This window comes from Vulpes lagopus, chromosome 10 (genome assembly GCF_018345385.1).
Source record: "Vulpes lagopus strain Blue_001 chromosome 10, ASM1834538v1, whole genome shotgun sequence".
Classification (NCBI taxonomy): domain Eukaryota; kingdom Metazoa; phylum Chordata; class Mammalia; order Carnivora; family Canidae; genus Vulpes; species Vulpes lagopus.
Window position 1 is genome coordinate 36877803 of NC_054833.1, and position 22390 is coordinate 36900192.

The following is a 22390-nucleotide window of genomic DNA, read 5'->3' on the forward strand; positions in this document are numbered from 1 at the left end:
CTCATATAGGAATTCAGCAAAGTGGCAGGATACAAAATCAATGCACAAATATCAATTGCATTTCTATGCACTAACAATGAGACAAGAGAAAGAGAAATTAAGGAATTGATCCCATTTACAAATGGGATCAAATGTGTTTACAAAGCCCTTAAGATACCTAGGAATAAACCTAACCAAAAGGGCAAAGGATCTGTACTCAGAAAACTATAGAACACTCATGAAGGAAGTTGAAGAAGACACAAAGAAATGGGAAAACATTCCACATTCATGGATTGGAAGAACAAATCTTGTTAATATGTGCATGCTACCTAGAGCAATTCATATGTTCAATATAATTCTATCAAAATGCTGTCAACTTTTTCACAAAGCTGAAACAAATAATCCTAAAACTTATATGGAACCAGAAAAGACCCCAAATAGCCAAAGGAATGTTGAAAAAGAAAACCAAAGCTGGTGGCATGACAATTCCAGATTTCAAGCTCAATTACAAAGTTGTAATCATCAAGACAATGTGGTACTGCCACAGAAACAGACACATTGAACAATGGAACAGAATAGAGAACTCATGAATAGCCCTCAACTCTATGGTCAACTATTGTTTGACAAAGCAGGAAAGAACATCAATGGAAAAAAGACAGTCTCTTCAACAGATGATGTTGGGGAAACTGGACAGCCACATGCAGAAGAATGAAACTGGACCATTTCCTTACACCATATACAAAAATAGACTCAAAATCAGTGAAAGACCTAAATGTGAGACAGAAATCCATCCACATCCAAGAGGAGAACACAGGCAGCAACATCTGTGACCTTGGCCATACAATATCATGATAGACACGTCTTCAAAGGCAAGGGAAACAAAGGCAAAAATGAACTACTGGGATTTCATTAAGATAAAAAGCTTTTGCACAACAAAGGGAACAATCCACAGAACCAAAAGACAACCAACATAACGGGAGGAGATATTTGCAAATGTCTTATCAGATAAAGGGCTAATATCCAAAATATATAAAGAACTTATCAAATTCAACACCCAAAGAACAAACAATCCAATGAACAGAAGACATGAACAGACATTTCTCCAAATGGCCAACAGACAAGTGAAAAAATGCTCAACACCACTCGGCATCAGGGCAATACAAATCAGAAGTACAATGAGATACCACCTCACTCCAATCAGAATGGTTGAAATTAACAAGTCAGGAAACAACAGATGTTGGCAAGGATACGAAGAAAGGGGAACCCTCTTTCACTCTTGGTGGGAATGCAAACAGTATGAAGATTCCTCAAAAAGTTGAAAATAGAGTACTCTACGACCCAACAATTGCATACTGGGTATTCACCTCAAAGATACAAATGTAGTGATCTAAAGGGGCACCTGCACCTCAATTTTTATACCAGCAATGTCCATGATAGCCAAATATGGAAAGAGCCCAGATGCCCATTGACAGATTAATGGATAAGAACACGTGGTATAAGGGATCCCTGGGTGGCTCAGCGGTTTAGCACCTGTCTTCGGCCCAGGGCGTGATCCTGGAGTCCCGGGATAGAGTCCCACATCGGACTCCCTGAATGGAGCTTACTTCTCCCTCTGCCTATGTCTCTGCCTCTCTCTCTCTCTGGTATCTCTCATGAATAGATAAATAAAATCTTTAAAAAAAAAATAACACAAGGTATGTATGTATATATGTATGTATATGTATATATATATATATATATATATACATATACACACAATGGAATACTACTCATCATCAAAAAAAATAAATCTTGCCATTTACAATAACATGGATGGAACTAGAGGGTATCATGCTAAGTGAAGTAGGTCAGTCAGGTAAAGACAAATAGCATATGGTCTCACCATATGTGGAATTTAAGAAACAAAATAGAAGATCATAGGGGAAGAGAGGAAAAATAAAACAAGACAAAATCAGAGAGGAAGACAAACCACATGAGATTCTTAAACATATAAAACAAACTGAGGGTTGCTGGATGGGAGCAGGTTGGGGAATGGAGTAACTGGGTGATGGGCATTAAGGAGCATTCTTGCTGAAATAGCATGGGATATTATATAAGACTGATGAATCACTGACTTCTACTCTGAAACTAATAATACATTATATGTTAATTAATTAAATTTAAATTAAAAATGAATAAACTTAAAAAAAAAAGAGCAGAAACCTGAGACTGGCCAAGAGGGTCCAATGAAAGGGAACCTGACCTGCATTTGACCTGCATTTGTTATTGGGATTGTGTTGAGTCTCAATGTGATATCTGGTTGTACCCACATTGTTTGGATGTAATAATAATTGATCTCTCATGAGGCTGCATAGGTTTTTCTTATTGCTTATACTGGTAAAGAGTTTTTGATGTTTACTCCGTCACGGAGCAAGTAGGTGCATGATGTATGGTTCATAATTTTCATAATCTATTTCATATATTTGAAAACGTCTTTTGAGAAAATGATCATTGTCCTTTGCAATGTTGTGTGTATGGCAGAGTCCAAAGGAATAACAAATCTTTCCCCTCCCATTCCCCAACTGGGAATTCCTACATGTTCTCTTAAATAGGTCTCTTATGTCTTATGTTCTTTTCAGCAATTTGAACATCAGGTTGTTAATAGTAGTTGAAATGCTTCTCTTGGAATACTGCTCAACTTTGGTGAACATCTGTATGTCTATAAAATTCAGTTGAAGCTCTGTCTTTTGGTGTTTTATTTTGTGACTAATCCTTTAATTTTAAGTTCAAATGACCAATTTGTGAACCTGAGCTAGGATCCCTGTAGGTTTGGAGCCCACCAAGTTCATTTTGTAAAGAGATCACTTTCCTCACGATCTCTATAGGGAAAAGTAACTCCCAGAAGCCATTTTTTACCTTAAAGAAATTTTTTTTTTCTGAATGGACCTCCATTTGAAAAGTTTCCTGTGACTTTTTCTGATCCTTATAGTTGCTCTTTTTTTTATTCATCTTTATTTATTTCAAAAATAAATTGCTTTTAAGTTACCAAAGGACCTCGGGGCCTCTGGGTGGCTCAGTTGGTTAAGCAGCTGCCTTTACCTCAGGTCATAATCCCAGGGTCCTGGGATTGAGCCCGGCATTGGGCTCCCTGCTCCACAGGGAGCCTACTTCTCCCTCTCCCTCTGCCTGCTGCTCCATCTGCTTATGCTCTTTCTCTCTCTCTCTGTCAAACAAATAAAATAATTTTTTAAAAGTTATCAAAGGACTTCTAACATAAAAATTGAATAGAGCATGACATGTGGACAAGTGGAAATGCTTTGAAATTCCCTTTCATTTTCCCCTCTCCCACCTTCCTTACTGACCACACTAGAGACTAGCAGGTATTAAGGCAGACGAATATGGATTCTCATGCAGCTGCCTGTCATCCATTCCAGTGTTGCTTCCATTTGTCTAGCCAATTGTTTCCCAACTTCCCTAAAGTCCTCCATTTTTCTTCTTGGGTATTTAGTTTCTGATTGTCCTGATAGGAGCTTGATTCCCTCCTGGTGTTGTAAAAGTTAGACAAGACGGGATCTGCAGAAACATTGTGCCATTTTTCAGCAAGATTCCAAGATAGTTGAAGACAAATACAGTTACGTTTGCCATGGTTGTCATTGGGTCACATATGAATGGGAAAAATGGCATCGAGAGCTTTCTATTCTGCTGTATTTGGGCCAAATAAACTCTGAGAAGAACTAGAGATGCAACATTGTTGTCTTTGGAGAGTCTCTTAACTTCATGATCCTGGAGAGCAAGCTGGCTTTGTGTTGGTCTTCTCCAGATGACCTCTCTAGAGCCCATCCTGTCCAGGGGGAAAGGTTCTGGATTATGACAATCTGTGTCTAAGAATTTACCTGTAACCTTGCCAAGTTAAGGCTTTCATTTTGGGGGAAGATTATTCTTCGTTACCATTTGTGGATCTTTGAAAAGTGGCATTAAATGGCACATTTCAAGATTCCAGATTCAGTCAGAAAAATGTAGACTAATGGAAAAATCATAGCAGATTTGGAATCAGAGAACCTATGTTTTTTTTCTCCTTTGGCCACTTATAGCTTTGGATCTTTAATGAGACTCCTAAGCATCCTGTCTTAACCATCTGCTTTGTAAAATGGAGATAATGACAGTGACAGATTGAGGTCCTCAGCTAGGGCCTCTATATCCCGTGATGTATGTATACTTAGTGTTCGGTACATGTTTGTTAAGAGCATTGGGATGGGGAAGGAGGAACAGAAAAGGACTACGATGTGGTGGGGGTGGGGATAAGAGGTAATTTGGGATCTTTGCCGCTGTCAGTAAAACGTGACAAAATTTAATTGCAACCAAAGTACATTAAGGACTTTCATTTACATACTTACAGTAAAGCTATCATACTTGACAGCTGCCATCACTGTCATTTCAGGGACAGCCATAATTACACTTTAATTCATAAACTATACATGTAAACAAATTTAGAGAGACTCGGACTGTTTAACATATAAATATGGGTAATTGCATAATAAAGTATACTCACATCATACTGATTGTGGCACAGTTGGTATTTTCTCTATTCGAGTATGGGAGGAAACTGGAACGCTGGCTGTTTTCCTGCTGCATTCCCTCTGTTATTCTTTCAATTCTGTGATGCTTCAGCCTTGAATTGTGTGTAAATCTCAGTCCTCATCTGAGACCGTTCCCCATGAGGTAGCTAATCAAAACCACACCGAATGGTTGTTCAGTTTTGGCTTCAGTGCTCCATCCTTCTTCCTCTGAATGAGAAATTGTCCTTCTTCATTACCTCTGTGGATTTTTCTCCATTCTTTTTGAATTTCCACAGGAAAAGCTAAGTCTCTATTTACACTAGGAATGAGTCCTAGTGTTATATTATCTTGTCATCTTTCATGTGACACGTCCAGTGTATGTCAACCTGAGGATATTCCTCAGAGTTTCAAGTCCTATGGATTCTGGAGCACATTCTTGTCAAGAGGGATAGAAAGGGGGGGGTTTGGTGGTAAATGCAGTAGTCACACACCTGAATCTAGAGCAGGTCCTCTGACTTCTATTTTGGATCTCTGCCAAAAGTGGCCTGGACTTCCCAAATCTCAGCTGGGTTTTTTCTTTTTTTAGTTGTGGGAATGTTACTTCCTATCTATTCAGTGAATTTCCATTTCTTCTGTGGATCCATCCTGATTGTCAGAAGATTTCATTTTTGCATTCCCTGAAACATCTCTCTAAACTCTCACCCTTGGTGAGAATTTTATTTACCCAGGTCACCCCTGTTCATTTATCAGGTATACTGTGACTTGATTTTACATATAACTGCCTTTATTTACTCTCTTCAGATAATAACACTACCCTGCCTATATTAAGGTGATTACAATGGGATGAACTCTGAAATTTAATGAGATTTTTGTGTTCCCCTTCAGAGATTTGGTTTATAATGGCACCTGGGACTATGGCATAAGAAAAGGTTAATTATTATTATTATTGCAATCACAGAATATTAGATTAAAAGTAACTAATCATAGTTATAAAGTTAGGGTCTCCTGGGACACTCTCTTCATTGTTTATTTTATTTATTTAAAGAGAAATTTAGAGGGACACCTGGGTGGCTCAGTGGTTGAGTGTTTGCTTTGGGCTCAAGGCATGATCCCTGAGTCCTGGAATCAAGTCCCACATCAGTTTCTCCGCAGGGAGCCTATTTCTCCCTCTGCCTATGTCTCTGCCTCTCTCTCTCTGTCTCTGTCTCTCATGAATAAATAAATAAAATCTATTTTAAAAATAAACAAAGAGAAACTTATCTGCTTTGAAACCTCAGAGAACTAGAAACTCAGAAAACTTAAAACATGTTTTTTTCTGAAATGATCATAATGTATTAAAATAAGCTTTAAGCTGTTTTCCAAAAAGAGATTATTTACATAGATTTATATGTCTCTGTACCCATTTTAAATCCATTTCATTAATGTACAATGTACACATAATACACAATTTAAGTATACAGTCGGTTGAGGTTCAACACATGGATCCATTCAGGTAGCCCCCAGCACCACTGTGATGGTTTATAGTATTTCCATCATCTTAGGAACTGTGCTCTGTTGCAGAAAATGCTCTCCTCTCCCCATCTCAAGCCCTGATAACTACTGAGGTGTTTGTCAGGATAATTTGAATTTTCTAAAATTTTATATAAATGCAGTCTTACTGCATGTAGTCTTTTGTGTTTGTTTTCTTTCACTTAAACAGGTACCTTGAGATTAATCCCAGGTGTTTCAGGTATCAGTTATTTCTTCCTTTGTTTATGAAGGATTATCTATAACATAGATTGTGAAGATGTATCACAGTTGGTTTATTCATCAGATGATGGATACTTGAGTTGTTTTCAGTATTGGCCATTATGAATAAAGCCTCTAAGAACAGTTCATGCTTTTAATTTTTTTAAGATTTTATTTATTTTTCATGAGAGACCCAGAGAGAGAGGGGCAAAGACATAGGCAGAGGGAGAAGCAGGCTCCCTGCAAGGAGCCCAGAATAGGTCTGGATCCCAGGACTTCAGGATCACAAACTGAGCCAAAGGCAGACACTCAACCACCGAGCCACCCAGGCACCCTAAGTTCATGTTTTTACATGAATATTTGTTTTCACTTCTCTTAGATACATTCTGAGAAGTGGGATTACTATGTTTTATGATAAGAATATGTCTAATTATAAGAAACTATCAAGATGCTCTCCAGAGTCATTGTATCATTTTCATTTGTATTGGCAATATATCAGACTCTCACAGTCCCACATCCTTAATAATGCTTGGCATTGTCAGTCTTTTTAATTTTAGCCAGTCTAGTGCATGTTGATGGAATAACCTAATGCATTATATTTTTTTATTTTTTAAGCTTATTTGATGTATAACTGTGACAAATGAAATTACACATATTTAAAACATACATCATAAAGATTTGACATAAATATATATGTTGGGAAATGATTACCACAATCAATTAATTGACACATCCTTCACCTCATATAGTTACCATTTTTTTGTTTTTGTTTTTGTTTTGGTGAGCATGTTTAAACTGTCTACTGGTTAGCAAATTTCAAGCACACAATTCAGCACTATTAACTGTAGTCACTGTGCTGGACATAAGATACCCAGAGCTTATTCATCTTATAACTTATAACTTGGTGCCTTTGCCTAGCATCTTCCCATTATCCTCTATTCCATATATGAGTGAAAACTTAATATATTTGTCAGACATGTTCATTGCAGCATTATCTACAATAGTCAAAAAATGAAACAGTTCAAGTGTCAATTGATGAATAAAGATGTAGCATATATATATGCATATATACAGACACACACATACATTTATATATAATGGAATATTATTCAGCCATAAAAAATAATTAAATCTTGCCATTTATAACAACATGGATGGAGCTAGAGCATATAATGCTAAGCAAAATCAGTCAGAGAAACACAAGTACCATATGATTTCATATGTGGAATTTAAGAAACAAAACAATTGAGCAAAGTGAAAAAAAAGAGAGAAATGCAAACCAAGAAACAGACTCAGCTGTAGAGAACAAACTGATGGTTCCCAGAGGGGAGGTGTGTGAGGGATCGGTAAAATAAGTGATGGGAATTCAGGAGCACATTTGTCGTGATGAGCAACAGGTGTTGTGTGGAAGTGTTAAATCACTATATTGTACACCTGAAACTATTATCATTTTTATGTTAACTAACAGGAATCTAAATAAAAGTTTTTTTTAAAGGTAATATATTTTTTTAAAAACATGCTATGCTGATGGAGACAGAGGTAGTTGATGGCATCTGAAATTTGAGAATATTTATTGTTGGAGAGCATTTTCTATTGGTTCAATGACTTAAAAAAAGGATGAAAAGTTTTTTAAGTATTATTTTTCCCTTTAAATAAGGCAAAATACCAAGCAAATCCCCCAGGAACCCCTAGCAGATTTATTTGGCACCTTCTAAAACTTCATAATTGTGATTAGGTAGTTCAAAACCAACATTCAAAAAAAAAAAAAAAAAAAAAACAACAAACCAACATTCTTTTGTAACAATATTATTAATTAACTTTCTTTGACCTGTATCCCCAGGAGCTATTTTCTTCTAAGTCTCTAAGGCAAATAAGCTCAGGAAAAAACATAGTTCATCCACTTACAAAAGAAGAGAAAATTTACATAAGAAAGGAAGCTTTATAGAGAAAAAGAACAGGATAACTTTTTAAAAAATGTTCAAGTCACTTTTAATCTGCTGATTTAGAGTATTCGAGGCCATTTAGTAAGCTCTCCAGCGGAAAATTTAATATTCTAGGAACCGTGAAGTTGGAACAAGACATCAAAAACTATATTAAGTCCCCGTCACTGGGCTGTCACTTGGCAAGAATGATGTAAGAAGGATTCTGCATCAGCCAATTCTGAGTTACTGTATGAGGTTCTATACCCAAAACAACCTGGCTTCTAAATAATTCTAATGATTGAGAATTAACCAAAGACTCAAAACTAGCCTTCTTGAAAGGGGAAAAATACCTGTGAATAGAGAATCAATGATTTTCTGGGATAATTCTTTCAAATAGAGTCAGGAATGATCTACTCTAATCCAGCTGATTAATGCCTGCAAGTTTTTCAAGCCTCTTAATATTTGGCCACCACATTCTCTGCCTGCAAAACCAGACTCTAGATTCATTTCTGTGTGGAACTCACTGGGAAGTTAGGGAGCAAAGGGGATTTCTAGATCATGGAGGTATTTAAGGGCTGCCATTTTGAAAAAAGGTCAGTATTTGGTTCGAAAAGTCAGAGCATGAGCGTGTATTTGGAATTTACAAAGAAAGATTTTTCTATTCAACATAAGAGCTTTTTATTCAGCCAGTGCTAAAGCAAGATAGAGATTTCCCCCTCACTAAATCATCCAAGCCATGGCTGAATGTAAATGATGGGGAGGATGCTAATCACAAGGACACATATTGGGGTTGGGTGGTTCAGTGACCCAGTAAATTTTATTTTATCTTTAAGAGATATTTCTATGAACTAGACATAAAAATAGAAGTGGCAAAAGAAAAATGCCAAAGTACAATATTTAGAGTAAATTCATGCACACATAATATCACAATTGGAGCCTCTTACTATGTCTACATGTACAAAACATGCTTGGAGAATCTTACATCATCTATACAATTGGTGAAATGTAAGTAAACTTTTTCATCTATGTTTTATTTACTAATACATTACTCTTGTTAAATGTATCTTCTCATGTATAGTCTCGCTAATCTGTCATATTCTTAGTGGGATCAGATGCAAATCTGGGGGATTCATGTTAAGAGTGCACTAAAAATATTCCTCAGTTCCAAATTAAACTTTCCATAATTTATTGCTATTTATTCAAGAAACAGTTTGCCCTAATTATTCACCTCCTTTAAATTTATCTCAATCCTTTCCGAACGAAGCCATATTTTTTTAACAAGAATCTGTTAATATTGTCACGCGTTTGATTTAATTTAAACTTCACAGTAGCTTATCTTGAATGTTGTATTTATCTAACACATTAATCTGAAAGTGTGAACTATCATTTGTCTGTTGAACAACCTCATGGAAATAACAAGATGACACACACAAAAAAACAGACACGCAGTGCCTCAGAGAGAAAGTTCATATAAGATTTCACACACTATTATACTGGTATAGATATTCATGATTAGCCACTTATGTGCAGTAATTTATAGGATCATTTGAGAGCTTGTTTACTAGAGCATAGATTAGAATCTTCAAAGTCGGAAAGGGAATTGAAAACTAACTGGCAGCAGGACTTTAAGACATTGAATGGATCTTGTGAATGTGTAGTCCAACATTCTGATTTTTCAGATAAGAATACTGAAGTCCAGGCTGTCCCTGGCTGGCATAATTTGACGAGTTTGAACACATACACACCTTCATAATATCATCACCACAATTAAGGCAACACACACACTCAACACCTCCCAGAGTTTCCTTTACACAATCATGCTACCGTGAGATATTTAGCCAGTTGATTAGCATTGGTAATTTAGATGATCGACATTTCCTTCCTGTATAGATAATGACTGAGTAAACGTTCTTGCACATAAATCACATAAAATTCATCAAATTATGAGTATTAAATATGGACAGTTCTTTGTTGTATTTTTTTTAAGATCTTATTTATTCATGAGAGACACAGAGAGACAGAGAGGCAGAGGCAGAGACATAAGCAGAGGGAGAAGCAGGCTCCTCACAGGGAGCCCAATGTGGGACTCGATCCCAGGACCCCAGGATCACACCCTGAGCCAAAGGCAGACACTGAACTGTTGAGCCACCCAGATGTCCCTTTTTATTGTTTTTAAGATTTTATTTTTAAATGACATCTACACACAACATGGGACTTGAACTCATGACCCCAAGATCGAGTCACGCTCTTCCCCCACAGAGCCAACCAGGTCCCTCATGTGCAGTTCTCTTTATATCAACTGTACTGAAAAAAAAAAAAAAAAGCCGATTTAAAAAAATGAGTGTGCAGAGTTTTAGTAGTTGATATGGATTATTATATACGAAAAAAGAAAAATTGGAAAAGTCAGTTACAAAATAGTATGTCAGCATCATTTATTTTAGATACACATATGTATGTAATTTAATTTTGAAACAGCCTGGAAATACATTCGCCAAAATGTTGTCCCTGTATCTCTAACAGATTTGCTTACAGATTAAAATTTTCTTTTTTATATTTGCATATTCTATTTTTTTGCACTGAAAAATGTGAAGTTTTTTTTTTTGTAGTGGGAAACAAAAAATGAAATAGGAAGGCAAAATTTTTATGTTGGTAAAAGGGTAGAGAGGGAGATGGGAAATGGAAATTGAGAGGTATAAACTCTATTTGTTAAGGATGAGCTAAGTAAAATCTAGACCAAAAAAGAGCATTGAGGTTAAAGCCTGGATGCTTTTAACCTGAAATGGGGATATCTGTGCCAAAGAACATTTCTCAGATACCAGGATAAAGAATAACTAGATTATCTTGATGCATAGTTTTATGATTTCAACTAATCAAGTAAATGGAGTGAGCTAAATTACCTCTATTTTACCCTCCTGTGTATAATCTGTACCTCTCTGATTTTATCACAATTATATCACGTCCCCTTAAATAATCAGCCAGACATAAGGGAGACAAAGAAAAATACCATATGATTTCACTTACATGTGGAATCTAAAAAACAAAACAAATGAACAACAGACTTGTAAATACAGAGAACAAGCTGGTGATTGTCAGAGAGGAGGTGATGGAGGAATGTGATTAAGAGGGTCAAATTAAAAAAAAAGGGTCAAATTTCCAGTTATAAAATAAATATGTTACAGGGATGAAAAGTATAGCATATGGAATATAATCAATAATAATGCAATAACGTATGGTGGTGACACATGGTAACTACACTTATGCTGAAATGAAGTAATGCATAGGATTATTGAATGAATATGTTGTATACTTGAAACACTGTATGTTAATCATCCTTCAATAAAAAATAATAATCAACCAGATATATGATGTATAGCTTACATACTTCACAGAATTTGTAGAAGATAGGTTTTGGACACAGGGCATAACCTAAAGATAAGATAAGCAGCACCATGCCCTTTTGATGTGTCACCTAAAGTGATGAGCAGGAACCATGAATCATTGTTCCTTTCAGATATTTCTGGTCTGTTTCCATAGATCTATATATGCAAGGAAAAGACTCAAAATGGACTCTGGAGATCACCAAATATCAGAAAAAAGAAATCAACCTTTATCTCTTACTCGTGGCAGCTCACCAATGTCAAGTGCCCAAGGGAAGAAAATTTGTTCTAGAAAGGGCTGGAAAGTATTTTAAGATTTCTCTCTCAGTGACTGTAAACTTCAGAAAAATAGTTCTAGTTAAAGTGTGGGTCGAGGGCGCTTGGGTGGCTCAGTGGTTGGGCATCTGCCTTCAGCTCAGGTCATGATCCCGGGGTCCTGGGATCGAGTCCTGCATCAGGCTCCCTCTGCCTATGTCTTTGCCTCTCTCTGTGTCTCTCATGAATAAATAAATGAAATCTTTAAAAAATAAAGTGAGTCAGGTCTTCCATACCACATTTTTTTAATTAATTAATTTATGTATTTATTTATTTTCATACCACATTTTTAACCAGGAAAATGAAGCTGGCTGCACTGAAGAGAAGAGAAATTTCATTTAATGAGAATGAATATAACTGTATTACTGGAAGAAAGCTTCAAAAAATTTTTAATTCACTCTTCTCTCTTTGTTTTATGGGAAAAGTTGTGTCGAAATGGTATTTTGATTTTCCCAAGGATGCCCAATAATGACTTTCCAATAGAGGGTTGACCCGTCTCCCAGTGGAAGACACTCTCCACAACACATTTCCAACAGATATTTGTAAAATTTCGTCCTGAGCTGATTTTCCTTTTCTTGCTTCTTAAGGGAGACGCTGCCCACCTCGTAGCCATAGCCATGGGGAATTGGAGCACAGTGACCGAATTTACCCTAATTGCCTTCCCTGTTCTCTTAGAGCTTCGAATCTTCCTCTTTGTGGTTCTTTTGCTGACTTACACACTAACAGCAACAGGAAACATTATCATTATCTTCCTAATATGGACTGATAATCGCCTGCAAACTCCAATGTACATTTTCCTCAGTAATTTGTCCTGTCTAGATATTTTATATACCACGGTCATTACCCCAAAGTTGCTAGCCTGCCTCCTTGGAGAGAAGAAAACCATATCCTTTGCTGGCTGCATCACTCAAACGTATTTCTACTTCTTTCTGGGGACAGTGGAGTTTATCCTCTTGGCGGTGATGTCCTTTGACCGCTACGTGGCCATCTGTAACCCCCTGCGCTACACCACCATCATGAACAGCAGGGCCTGCCTCCTGCTGGTTCTGGGCTGCTGGGTGGGAGCCTTCCTCTCCGTGTTGATACCAACCATTGTAGTGACAAGGCTGCCTTATTGTAGGAAAGAAATTAATCATTTTTTCTGTGACATTGCCCCTCTTCTGCAAGTGGCCTGTGTAGACACTTACCTCATTGAGCAGATAAACTTCCTTCTATCTGCCCTCGTCATCCTGAGCTCCCTAGCATTCACAGCTGGGTCCTACACCTACATCATCTCTACCATCCTGCGCATTCCCTCAGCCCAAGGCCGCCAGAAAGCTTTTTCTACCTGTGCTTCTCACATTACGGTTGTGTCCATTGCTTATGGGAGCAACATCTTTGTGTATGTGAGACCCAGTCAGAACTATTCCCTGGATTTTGACAAGGTAGCTGCTGTCCTCATTACAGTGGTGACCCCTCTTCTGAACCCTTTTATTTATAGCTTAAGAAATGAAAAGGTGAAAGAAGTGTTGAGAGAGACAATGAACAGAATCATGTCCTTGATACTAAGGAAAACTTGACATTCGTGTTTAGTATATCACACAACATTTCTTATCTTCAATACATTCATTCTGAATCAATATAGTACCATGTTGACATTCCAGAAACCTGAGACTGTCAACAGGATGAGCAATGACTGTACCAAATTGAAGGAAATTCTGCTTACATCTAGAAAAAAAAAAAAATCTAAGCCATAAAAAAAAAAATCTAAGCCATCAACTCGTATATTCAAGGCTTTAAACCATGAAACATTACCTAAATAGGATCTAGAGTTTCCCAAATCTAATCTCAGCTAAATCAGTGTATTTTCCAGATGACTTTGACCATGTCACAACTTATCTAAGCCTTAATGTCTCCATCTCTAAATGAAATAATAGATAATAAAACATCACTACTTGTAGGAAGACAAGTAAAGTTAGAACATTTAAGCTCTTGGATTAGGCACTCTTGAAAATTTCAAGAGTTTCAGTTTTCACCTACACATACCACTAAAATTAGAACAATGCAAAGATTAGCATGGCCCTGCAGAAGGATAACATGCAAATTCATGAAACATTCCATATCATTTGGTGGCAGATGGTAATTAGACTTGTCATTTCATAATGTATAAAAATATAGAGTCCCTATGATATGTACCTGAAACTAATTCGTGTGTCAATTACACTTCAATTTTTTTTTAAAGGTACTGAAAAAAAAAAAAAAAAAAAGCAAACCTGAGTGAAAGGTGGAGATATTTGCTGAGAAAAGGAACATAAGAAAGGCAGGTCACAAATGACTTTGGTAAAATATTTAATAAAATTTGGGGGGGTAAAAGCCAAAATGAAGTAGGTACAATAATCTGAATATATAAAGAAACAATATAAATATAATCAATATTTTCAAGCAGGTTAGCTGAGATTATAAGCAGTATGATAATATAAAGGAAATATGTGTTAGAAAATATTTTCTAAGAGGAGATGTGTTTGCTTTTTTCCAATACTAATTGGAGGAGGATAGTCGTGGCCTTAGGCTGAGGCAACAGGAGAGCATAAATGACTACTATGATGGGTTACCCAAATGACCAAAGGTGAGGACATCAAGAACATGAAGGAAAGGATAGTTATTGGCGGAAGTTTGTATTACATACTAATAAATATGAATGGATGAATTCAGAAGTGGAACCTATAGCAACCAGGTGAGAATTGTCACAGTCCTTTGTGACGGATGGCCCAAAATGAACCTTAAGAAGAGGCTTAGCACCTAACTTTGGGTAGAAAAATGGCCAAAGAAAAAGTATAATTTTTAATAATGTATGAAGAATAGAGCAAGTGACCTAGATCCCCATCCATCACATTCCTATTTATTAGTATGTAATACAAACTTCCATCAATAACTATCCTTTCCTTCATGTTCTTGATGTCCTCACCTTTGGTCATTTGGGTAACCCATCATAGTAGTCATTCATGCTCTCCTGTTGCCTCGGCCTAAGGCCACGACTATCCTCAGACATTGAATAACAAGCAGTGGAGGATCGTGATTGTTGCAAGAGGGAATTGAAGTGAGCCTACAACCGCCCTGGGGTGCGGCCTAAATGCAGTTTCTAGACGGCAGCGGCAGCGTGGGGCTGGAGCATTCAACCAGAGGCTGGCAGGGTCTCTGAATTGAGCAGAGATCAGAGTTTGGGAAGGTGGGTGACTTGTCTTTGTAGAGAAGAGGAGCAGGGATGAGAGACATACACAGAAAGAAAACTCTGGAGATAGGCAGAAGGATATCCTCAAGACTTCAGCTAAGTATAGAGCTAAGCATCCATTAAAAAAATAAAATAAAACAAAAACAAAAACAAAAAAACAACCTGAAGGTGCAAAAGGATCCATGAGAAATAAATTTTTTTTTTGTGATCACATAGGGATGGACAGAGTTTTTTTTTCCTAGCAACCACAGTGAAAATTGAAACTACATGAGGCATAAGATAAAGTAATGGGGATAAATTATGCCAAAAGCAAAAGAAAACCCAGGTTTTTCTTGAAAGAGTTTTAAAATGAGATTTGAAAGGATTAACTTGATCCACAAGTAACTGAAGTGCCAAGGAGAACAACGTCTAACATGCCTTAAAAGAATCCAACCAATTCCAACACTTAACAAAGTAAAATACACGGCATCCAAACAAAAATGTGTAGGCAAAACAAAGAAGCAGGATATTGTAACACATAACCAGAAGGGAGGTCATCGACAGAAACAGACCCAGAAATGATGGGAATTACCAAGCAAAGAATATTTAAGTAGCTACTATAAATACATTCCATATGCCTGAGAATGTAGAATGTAAAATGATTTAATGGTGAAATCATTAAATGCATAAAATTAAAAACGACTAAAAGCATTTATGATATAACTACTCTCAAGCAGTGGTCATAACCCTGCTCTATCATAACCTCCCCTTCATCCTGCACTTTTAAAATCTTTATTTGTATTATTCTATGTTTTGTTAACAACCATTATTCTCAGACAGAATTGGCCATGATGATACCATATTCTCAAAGTATTAGACAAAGAGCTTTGTAGGAAATGTTTTTGCCTGAAATGCAATATACATAAACTATAAACAAAATGCCCAAGGCTTCCACGAGTTCTTCTACCCTTGATGTTGCACGCAAGATTACGTGTAGGAGTTGGGACGCAATTTCCTCGTGACCTCACCAGTCTGTGAACATGAAGCAAGTCACAATAAAATTCCAAATGTCACCGGTGCTCGCCCTTCTCACCCAGACCATGTACCATAGGTTCTCACTCTCCTATGCGATTCCAAGTATTTCTTGGAATCCCCAAGAGATGTTTCATGTATAGTTATGAACTTCACTTAATATTATCTGGCTCTGTCTGTCCTTTGCTGATTTATACCATCTTTGAAGTGGCTTGAAAATACCACTTTCTCATTGTCACTGCAGACTACTTCCTCAGTAAGAAAGTGGAAGTAAGTGACAAAGAAGCTTTAAATGTCTTTGAGTGATCCTAAAATACCAGACCACTGAGATGCCAGAAATGCTGCTCTGAGCTCTGATATACCTGCTATAGTTAGGGACACTAAGCCGTATCCCAAGCAGAAGTCAGGAGAACCCCCATTATCCACCTGGGCACAGATGTAAGAAAGCTTATGCCCTATATCCCAAAGAGCCCCTCACTTTCTTCAAACAGCCCCTTTGTTTATAAGATTTAAAAAATGATGGAGCACCTGGGTGGCTCAGCTGGTTGAGGGTCTGCCTTCAGCTCAGGTCATGATCTCAAGGTCCTGGGATGGAGCCCTGCATCAGGATCTCCACTCGGTGGGGAGCCTGCTTCTCCCTCTCCCTCCTCCTGCTGCTCCCCCTGTTTGTTCTCTCTCTCTGTCTCTCTCTCAAATAAATAAAATCCTTTAAAAAAAAGATTTAAAAATGAACCCACAGGGCTTGGGTAGATAACCAATATCTGAAACAGATGTCACGTTATCTTCCCCACCCTGGTGTTACCTACACATGTCCACCACCCCCAGCTGAAATTCTCATATAAGTGGACTCAGAATTTCTTTACCTGCCAATGTGTCACATAGTCTCCACCTGACACCTTTAAGTCAAACAGAATTCAAATGTAGTATATTTGAATATCTGAGATGACTTTGTAAGAACTCTCATATCCCTTTCAATTCATGCCCCTGTCCTTTGGATAAACTGAAGAAACAACTAAAGCAAAGCTGTGCATGCTTGGTATTGCCCTACATGAAACAGACACAAAGAAGAGTAAGATATTAAATTTCTTGGAATTGGAGTGCTCATGAATGCCTTAGAAGTTTGAAAGTGATTAGCATCTATTAGAAAAATTCTCTAGAGATTTTTATATTTATGAATTTAACCCCTGGTTTTTAATATAATCAAATGGAAAAGAAAGATTCAATGATAAATCCATCTTAACGGCAAACTGATAATCCATGAAAATCCATTCTCTTAACCAAATTGAATTTAAATAAAACCAAAAAAAAAAAAAAAAAGAAGGAAAGAAAGTAAGAAAGAAAAGGAAAGGAAAGGAAATCCATTCTCTCAATTAGTAATTTACCAGGTATAGATCTTACTGATAGAAATTTGATGCTCTTCCCTTTAAATGCCTAATCACAAGGCACCTGGGTGGTTCAGTGGTTGAGCATCTTGATTTGGCTCAGGTTGTGATCCCTGGGTCCTGGGATCCAGTTCCACATCGCCCCCCCACCCCCCCCGCATGGAACCTGCTTCTCCCTCTGCCTATGTCTCTACCTCTCTGTGTGTCTCTCATGAATGAATGAGAGAAAAGAAGAGAAGAGAAGAGGAGAGGAGAGGAGAGGAGAGGAGAGGAGAGGAGAGGAGAGGAGAGAGAGGAGAGGAGAGGACAGGAGAGGAGAGGAGAGGAGAGGAGAGGAGAGGAGAGGAGAGAGAAGAGAAGAGAAGAGAAGAGAAGAGAAGAGAAGAGAAGAGAAGAGAAGAGAAGAGAAGAGAAGAGAAGAGAAGAGAAGAGGCCTAATCACTTTTTTGTTTGTTTTCATAAACATCATAAGGAAGTTCTTGATCTTCGCAGGGTTAAATTTGAAAATTAAGTTTCATTCGCAACACACTCCAACCACAAGGGGGAGAACAAGACACACACAGCACCTGTCACACAGACACGCAAAACCCCCAAGCACTTTACCTCCTCCTGTCAGAGGGGTTGTAATTACCCAGTTCACTGAATTGTGGTATTCCAGGGGATCACGGCTCACATTGTACTCTATGACATATTTCAAATTCAGGATCTATAAAGCCTATGTGTTTGGGGGCTTTAGATGTGATAAGCGCATCAATTAAAATGGTTAAGAATCCTTGGAATCCATTTTTCAGAGAAGTATATATACTGCACATATATATGGTTCAGTAAGAGAGACCTTCCTCCTACTGAGGAAGACAGGTTGCCCTTCCCCTATGATAATTCCCACATTAAACTATTATTGGTACAGGGCAGAGGGACACGACACCTTTACTGAAGGCATGTGGCTCTAGGTCTTACAGACAAATTCTTTTTTTCTCCCCCTAGTGTGCTTCCCCTTGGATTCTTTCCATACTTTTTCTTTTCTTTCTTTAATCTTTGAATGTTTTGAAATACTTATTTTTATAAACAAAATATTTCTCTCTGAAAGCTCATACCCAAAAAGAAATTTTATAAAAATGTAAAATGACTTATGCCCTTGTCCATTAAAGTAACCTCAATGATCTAAATATTGAAAATTAATATCAATAGAATGAATATTTTTATATGTACTTTAATCAGTTTTTCTAAGAATGCATCTTTTTCCATTCAGTATTACTTTTTAAACATGTCAACAACTGGGGCACCTGGGCAGCTCAGATGGTGAAGCTCCGACTCTTGATTTCAGCTCAGGTCATGATTTCAGGATCTGAGATCAGGCCCCACAGCCAGCTTGGCACTCAGCAGGGAGACTGAGATTTTCCCTCTCCTTCTGCCTTTCCTCCCATTGTGCATGCACTCTCTCTCTCACTCTCAAAACAAATAAATAAATAAACATTTCAACAACAAAAAATCTACAATTTTTTTCAAGTCTGCATTTTTCTTAATTAAAAAAACTATACATACACAGAGAGAGTGACTGAAATACAGCTGTTTTCATCATGGGCTAATGGTGGATGTAATGAAATTTAGGGGAATTACTATCTTCGTTTCTGTAGCCACTTTAATTCTATACTGTTTGAAAGGCATTTAGATTTTGGTTGCATTTTGTTCAGAGTAAACCAGCAATGTTCAACCAAACTTTTAACAAATGGAATGCCAAATAGTTTCACGTTTTGAGGTGTTAGGAAATAGCAATTAATGAAATGGAGTTTGCAAACATTAAGACATCGAAATTTATACATACTAAAGCAAGGGAAGAGTTGAGCAAGCTATAAAATTAAAACTCCAATGGCATACAATACTTAATTTTGAAATCCTTTTAATTTTTTAGGGTAATTTTGTGTATACACTAGTTTGTTTTAAGGAAACAGAATTCTAGAATTAAAACTATTTAGTCTTGAAAAATATGAATGTTTTTAAAATTTAAATTGCTTTCCACAAAGTTTATATTAGTTTTTACTGCCAAATACTGTTTATAGAAACTACCTCTGACTTAAAACATACTCCTGAAAGAGTATAGTAGGCTCAACAAGATATAATCTCAGAAAACAAAGGTAGACTGATAGATAATAATATTAGTGAATAATTAATACTAAGTATGTCGTGATAGATTGCATTACTTTAAGAGTAATTTTTTATTATAGTAGCAAGACTACTTCACATAAGATCTACCTTCTTAAAATTTTAAGTGTACAATATAGGATTGTAATCTATAAGCACAACTTTGCACAGCAGATCTCTAGAACTTGTTTAACTTACATAACTCAAACTTTAGATCTTTGAACAGCAACTACACCCAGCCCCTGGCAACCACCATTCTACTCTCTGTTTCTATTAATTTGACCATTTTAGATTTTTCATATAACTAGAATCATGCAGTATTTGTCCTTCTGCAAACTGCCTTACTTCATAATGGACTTCAAGACCATCCATGTGGCAGGATGGTAGGATTTCCTTCATTTTTGAGGCTGACATTCAGCTATATACATTCCATTTAAGGTATACAGCACCCTTTTCTTTATCCATTAGCCATCAGTGGACACTTGGGTTTTTCCCATATCTTGACTATTGTGAATAATGCTGCAATGAACAGGAGAGTTTAGAGGAGGAAAATGTCTTCTTCTCCTATTCCAAGTTCTTTGTCTGGACTAATAATTGGTATCAGACAGGGGCACCTGGGTGGCTCAGAAGTTGAGCATCTGCCTTCAGTTCAGGTCAAGATCCCAAGGTCCTGGGATCAAGTCCCACATCAGACTCCCCACAGGGAGCCTGCTTCTCCCTCTGCCTATGTCTCTGCCTCTCTCTCTGTCTCTCATGAATAAATAAAATCTTTTTTTTTAAATGATATAAGACAGATTAACAGAAGAAAACTGAATTTAATTCCATATTACTGAAGCCACACAAAGAAGGCTCTGAGAAAATCAGGCAAATGAGGTTTGTATGCCATCCTGAGTTAGAGAAGGGGTAGAGGTCTGGGACTTCTAAGAGAAGGAAGACAACTCACAGGAAAATGGGAAAAGCAAATGTTTGCCAGGTGGAGAAGTCATTAAGTTAAAAAAAAAAATAGAATCTTTGGTGGTAGCTCTCTTTCTGGCACAGGCTCCCTATCTAAATTCTTTTAGGCAATTAAAGTGGAGGTAAAAAGCTCTCCTTGAGTCTATTGGACCTTGATCATCTTCAGCTAAAAATAATCTGCATGCTAAAGTGGCACAGTCTTGGGCGCTTGCTCTAAACCCATTGGGGTGCAGCAATCCTGATTCAAGATTGTGATTTCAAATAGTTTGGATATACACCCGGATTTCTGGATTATGTAGTAGTTCTATTTTTAATTTTTTGAGGGACCTGCATACAGTTTTCCATAGTGGCTGCACCATCTTACATCACATCAGTGGTGTCCCTGGGTTCTAGTTTCTTCACATTCTTGCCAACACTTGCTGTCTTTTGTTTTTGTAAAGTATCCATTTTAACAGGTGTGAGTTTATATCTCATTTTGGTTTTGATTTGCATTTCCCTGATGATTAGTAATGGTGAGCATCTTTTTCATATACCTATTGGCCATTTTTATGTCTTCTTTGGAGAAATGTTTATTCTTTTGCCCACTTTAATCAGCTACTTGGGGGATTTTTTGCTACTGAAATATAGGAAATCCTTATGTATTTTGGATAGAATCTCCAATTAGATACATGGTTTGCAAATTTTTCTCCCATTCTGTTTCTGTCTTTTCACGCTGTTGATTTTTTCTTTTATCATGCAGAAGCTTCTTCATTTGAGGTAGTTCCACTTGTTTATTTTTGGTTTTGTTGTCTATGCTTTTGGTGTCAAATCATTGCCAGTCCCACATCATGAAGTTTATCCCCTGTTTTCCACTGTAAGCAGCCTTACAGTTTGAGATCTTATGTTTAAATCTTTCAATCCATTTTGAGCTGATTTTTATAGATGATGTGAATCCAGTTTCATTCTTTTGCATGTGGATAGCTAATTTTCTCAACATAATTTACTAAAGAGACTGTCCTTTCCCCATTGTGCATTCTTGGCTCCTTTATCAAATATCAGTTGAGTTTATATGCAGGGATTACATATGGATTATTTTGTTTGTTAAAAAGAAAAACCACAGGCCCAAAATGGAGTCACTTAGGCCGAGTCAATGGCCTATTAAGTCTGGGGCTTAATATCTAACCTAACTGTAATTTCAACCTCCCCCAGTAATGTAGTCTTAACTGATCAGTCAGGAATTTTCTGGTCAGGACCAAAGAGGTAATCAGTGACATGGACCTCTCCATCCCCCAGAGGAAGATGAGGTAATCAGCATGATAAGATCCACTACTCCTTCCCTTAAGGGAACGTGATCTTGCCTGAAACAATCCTTTCTTTTCCCTTTGCTAATTATCCCACCCTCTCTCTGTTTATAAAAATCCTTGCATTTTGTAGAGCTCCTTGGAGCTTTTTGCTGATTGCTAGACATAATGCTGCCTGATTCATAATCACTTGATAAAGCCAATTAAATGTTCAAATTCAGCAGAAGTTTGTTTTTTTAACATGTTTCATTAACATGTTTTAAAGCCAATTAAATGTTCAAATTCAGAGTAGAAGCTTGTTTTTCAACATGTTTCATTGGTCTATATGTCTGTTTTTATGCCAGTGCCATACTGTTTTGATTACTGTGGCTTTATGATATACTTTAAAAATCAAGAAATGTGAAGCTTCCAGCTTTATTCTTTTTCAAGATTGCTTTAACTATCCTGGAGTCTTTTGTGGTTCCATATGAATTTAGGATTTTTTTTTTCTATTTCCTTAAAAAAAATACAATTAAGACTTTGATAGGGATTACATTGAATCTGTAGATCACTTTGGGTAG

The 22390-nt window shown here is 37.0% G+C and overlaps 2 protein-coding genes and 1 pseudogene across 2 annotated transcripts in view; 2 read left to right on the top strand and 1 right to left on the bottom strand.

The window, feature by feature from the left end:
- The window catches only part of LOC121500517 (olfactory receptor 8B3-like), a 172474-nt gene that overhangs the window by 103858 nt on the left and 46226 nt on the right, over positions 1–22390 (bottom strand). The gene's annotated exons all lie outside the window — the stretch shown is intronic.
- On the top strand, positions 12474–13415 carry LOC121500515 (olfactory receptor 6M1). The gene has a single exon (XM_041772258.1). It carries the CDS (start codon positions 12474–12476, stop codon positions 13413–13415), a length of 942 nt encoding a protein of 313 aa, XP_041628192.1.
- Positions 13863–13962, top strand: LOC121501061 (annotated as a pseudogene).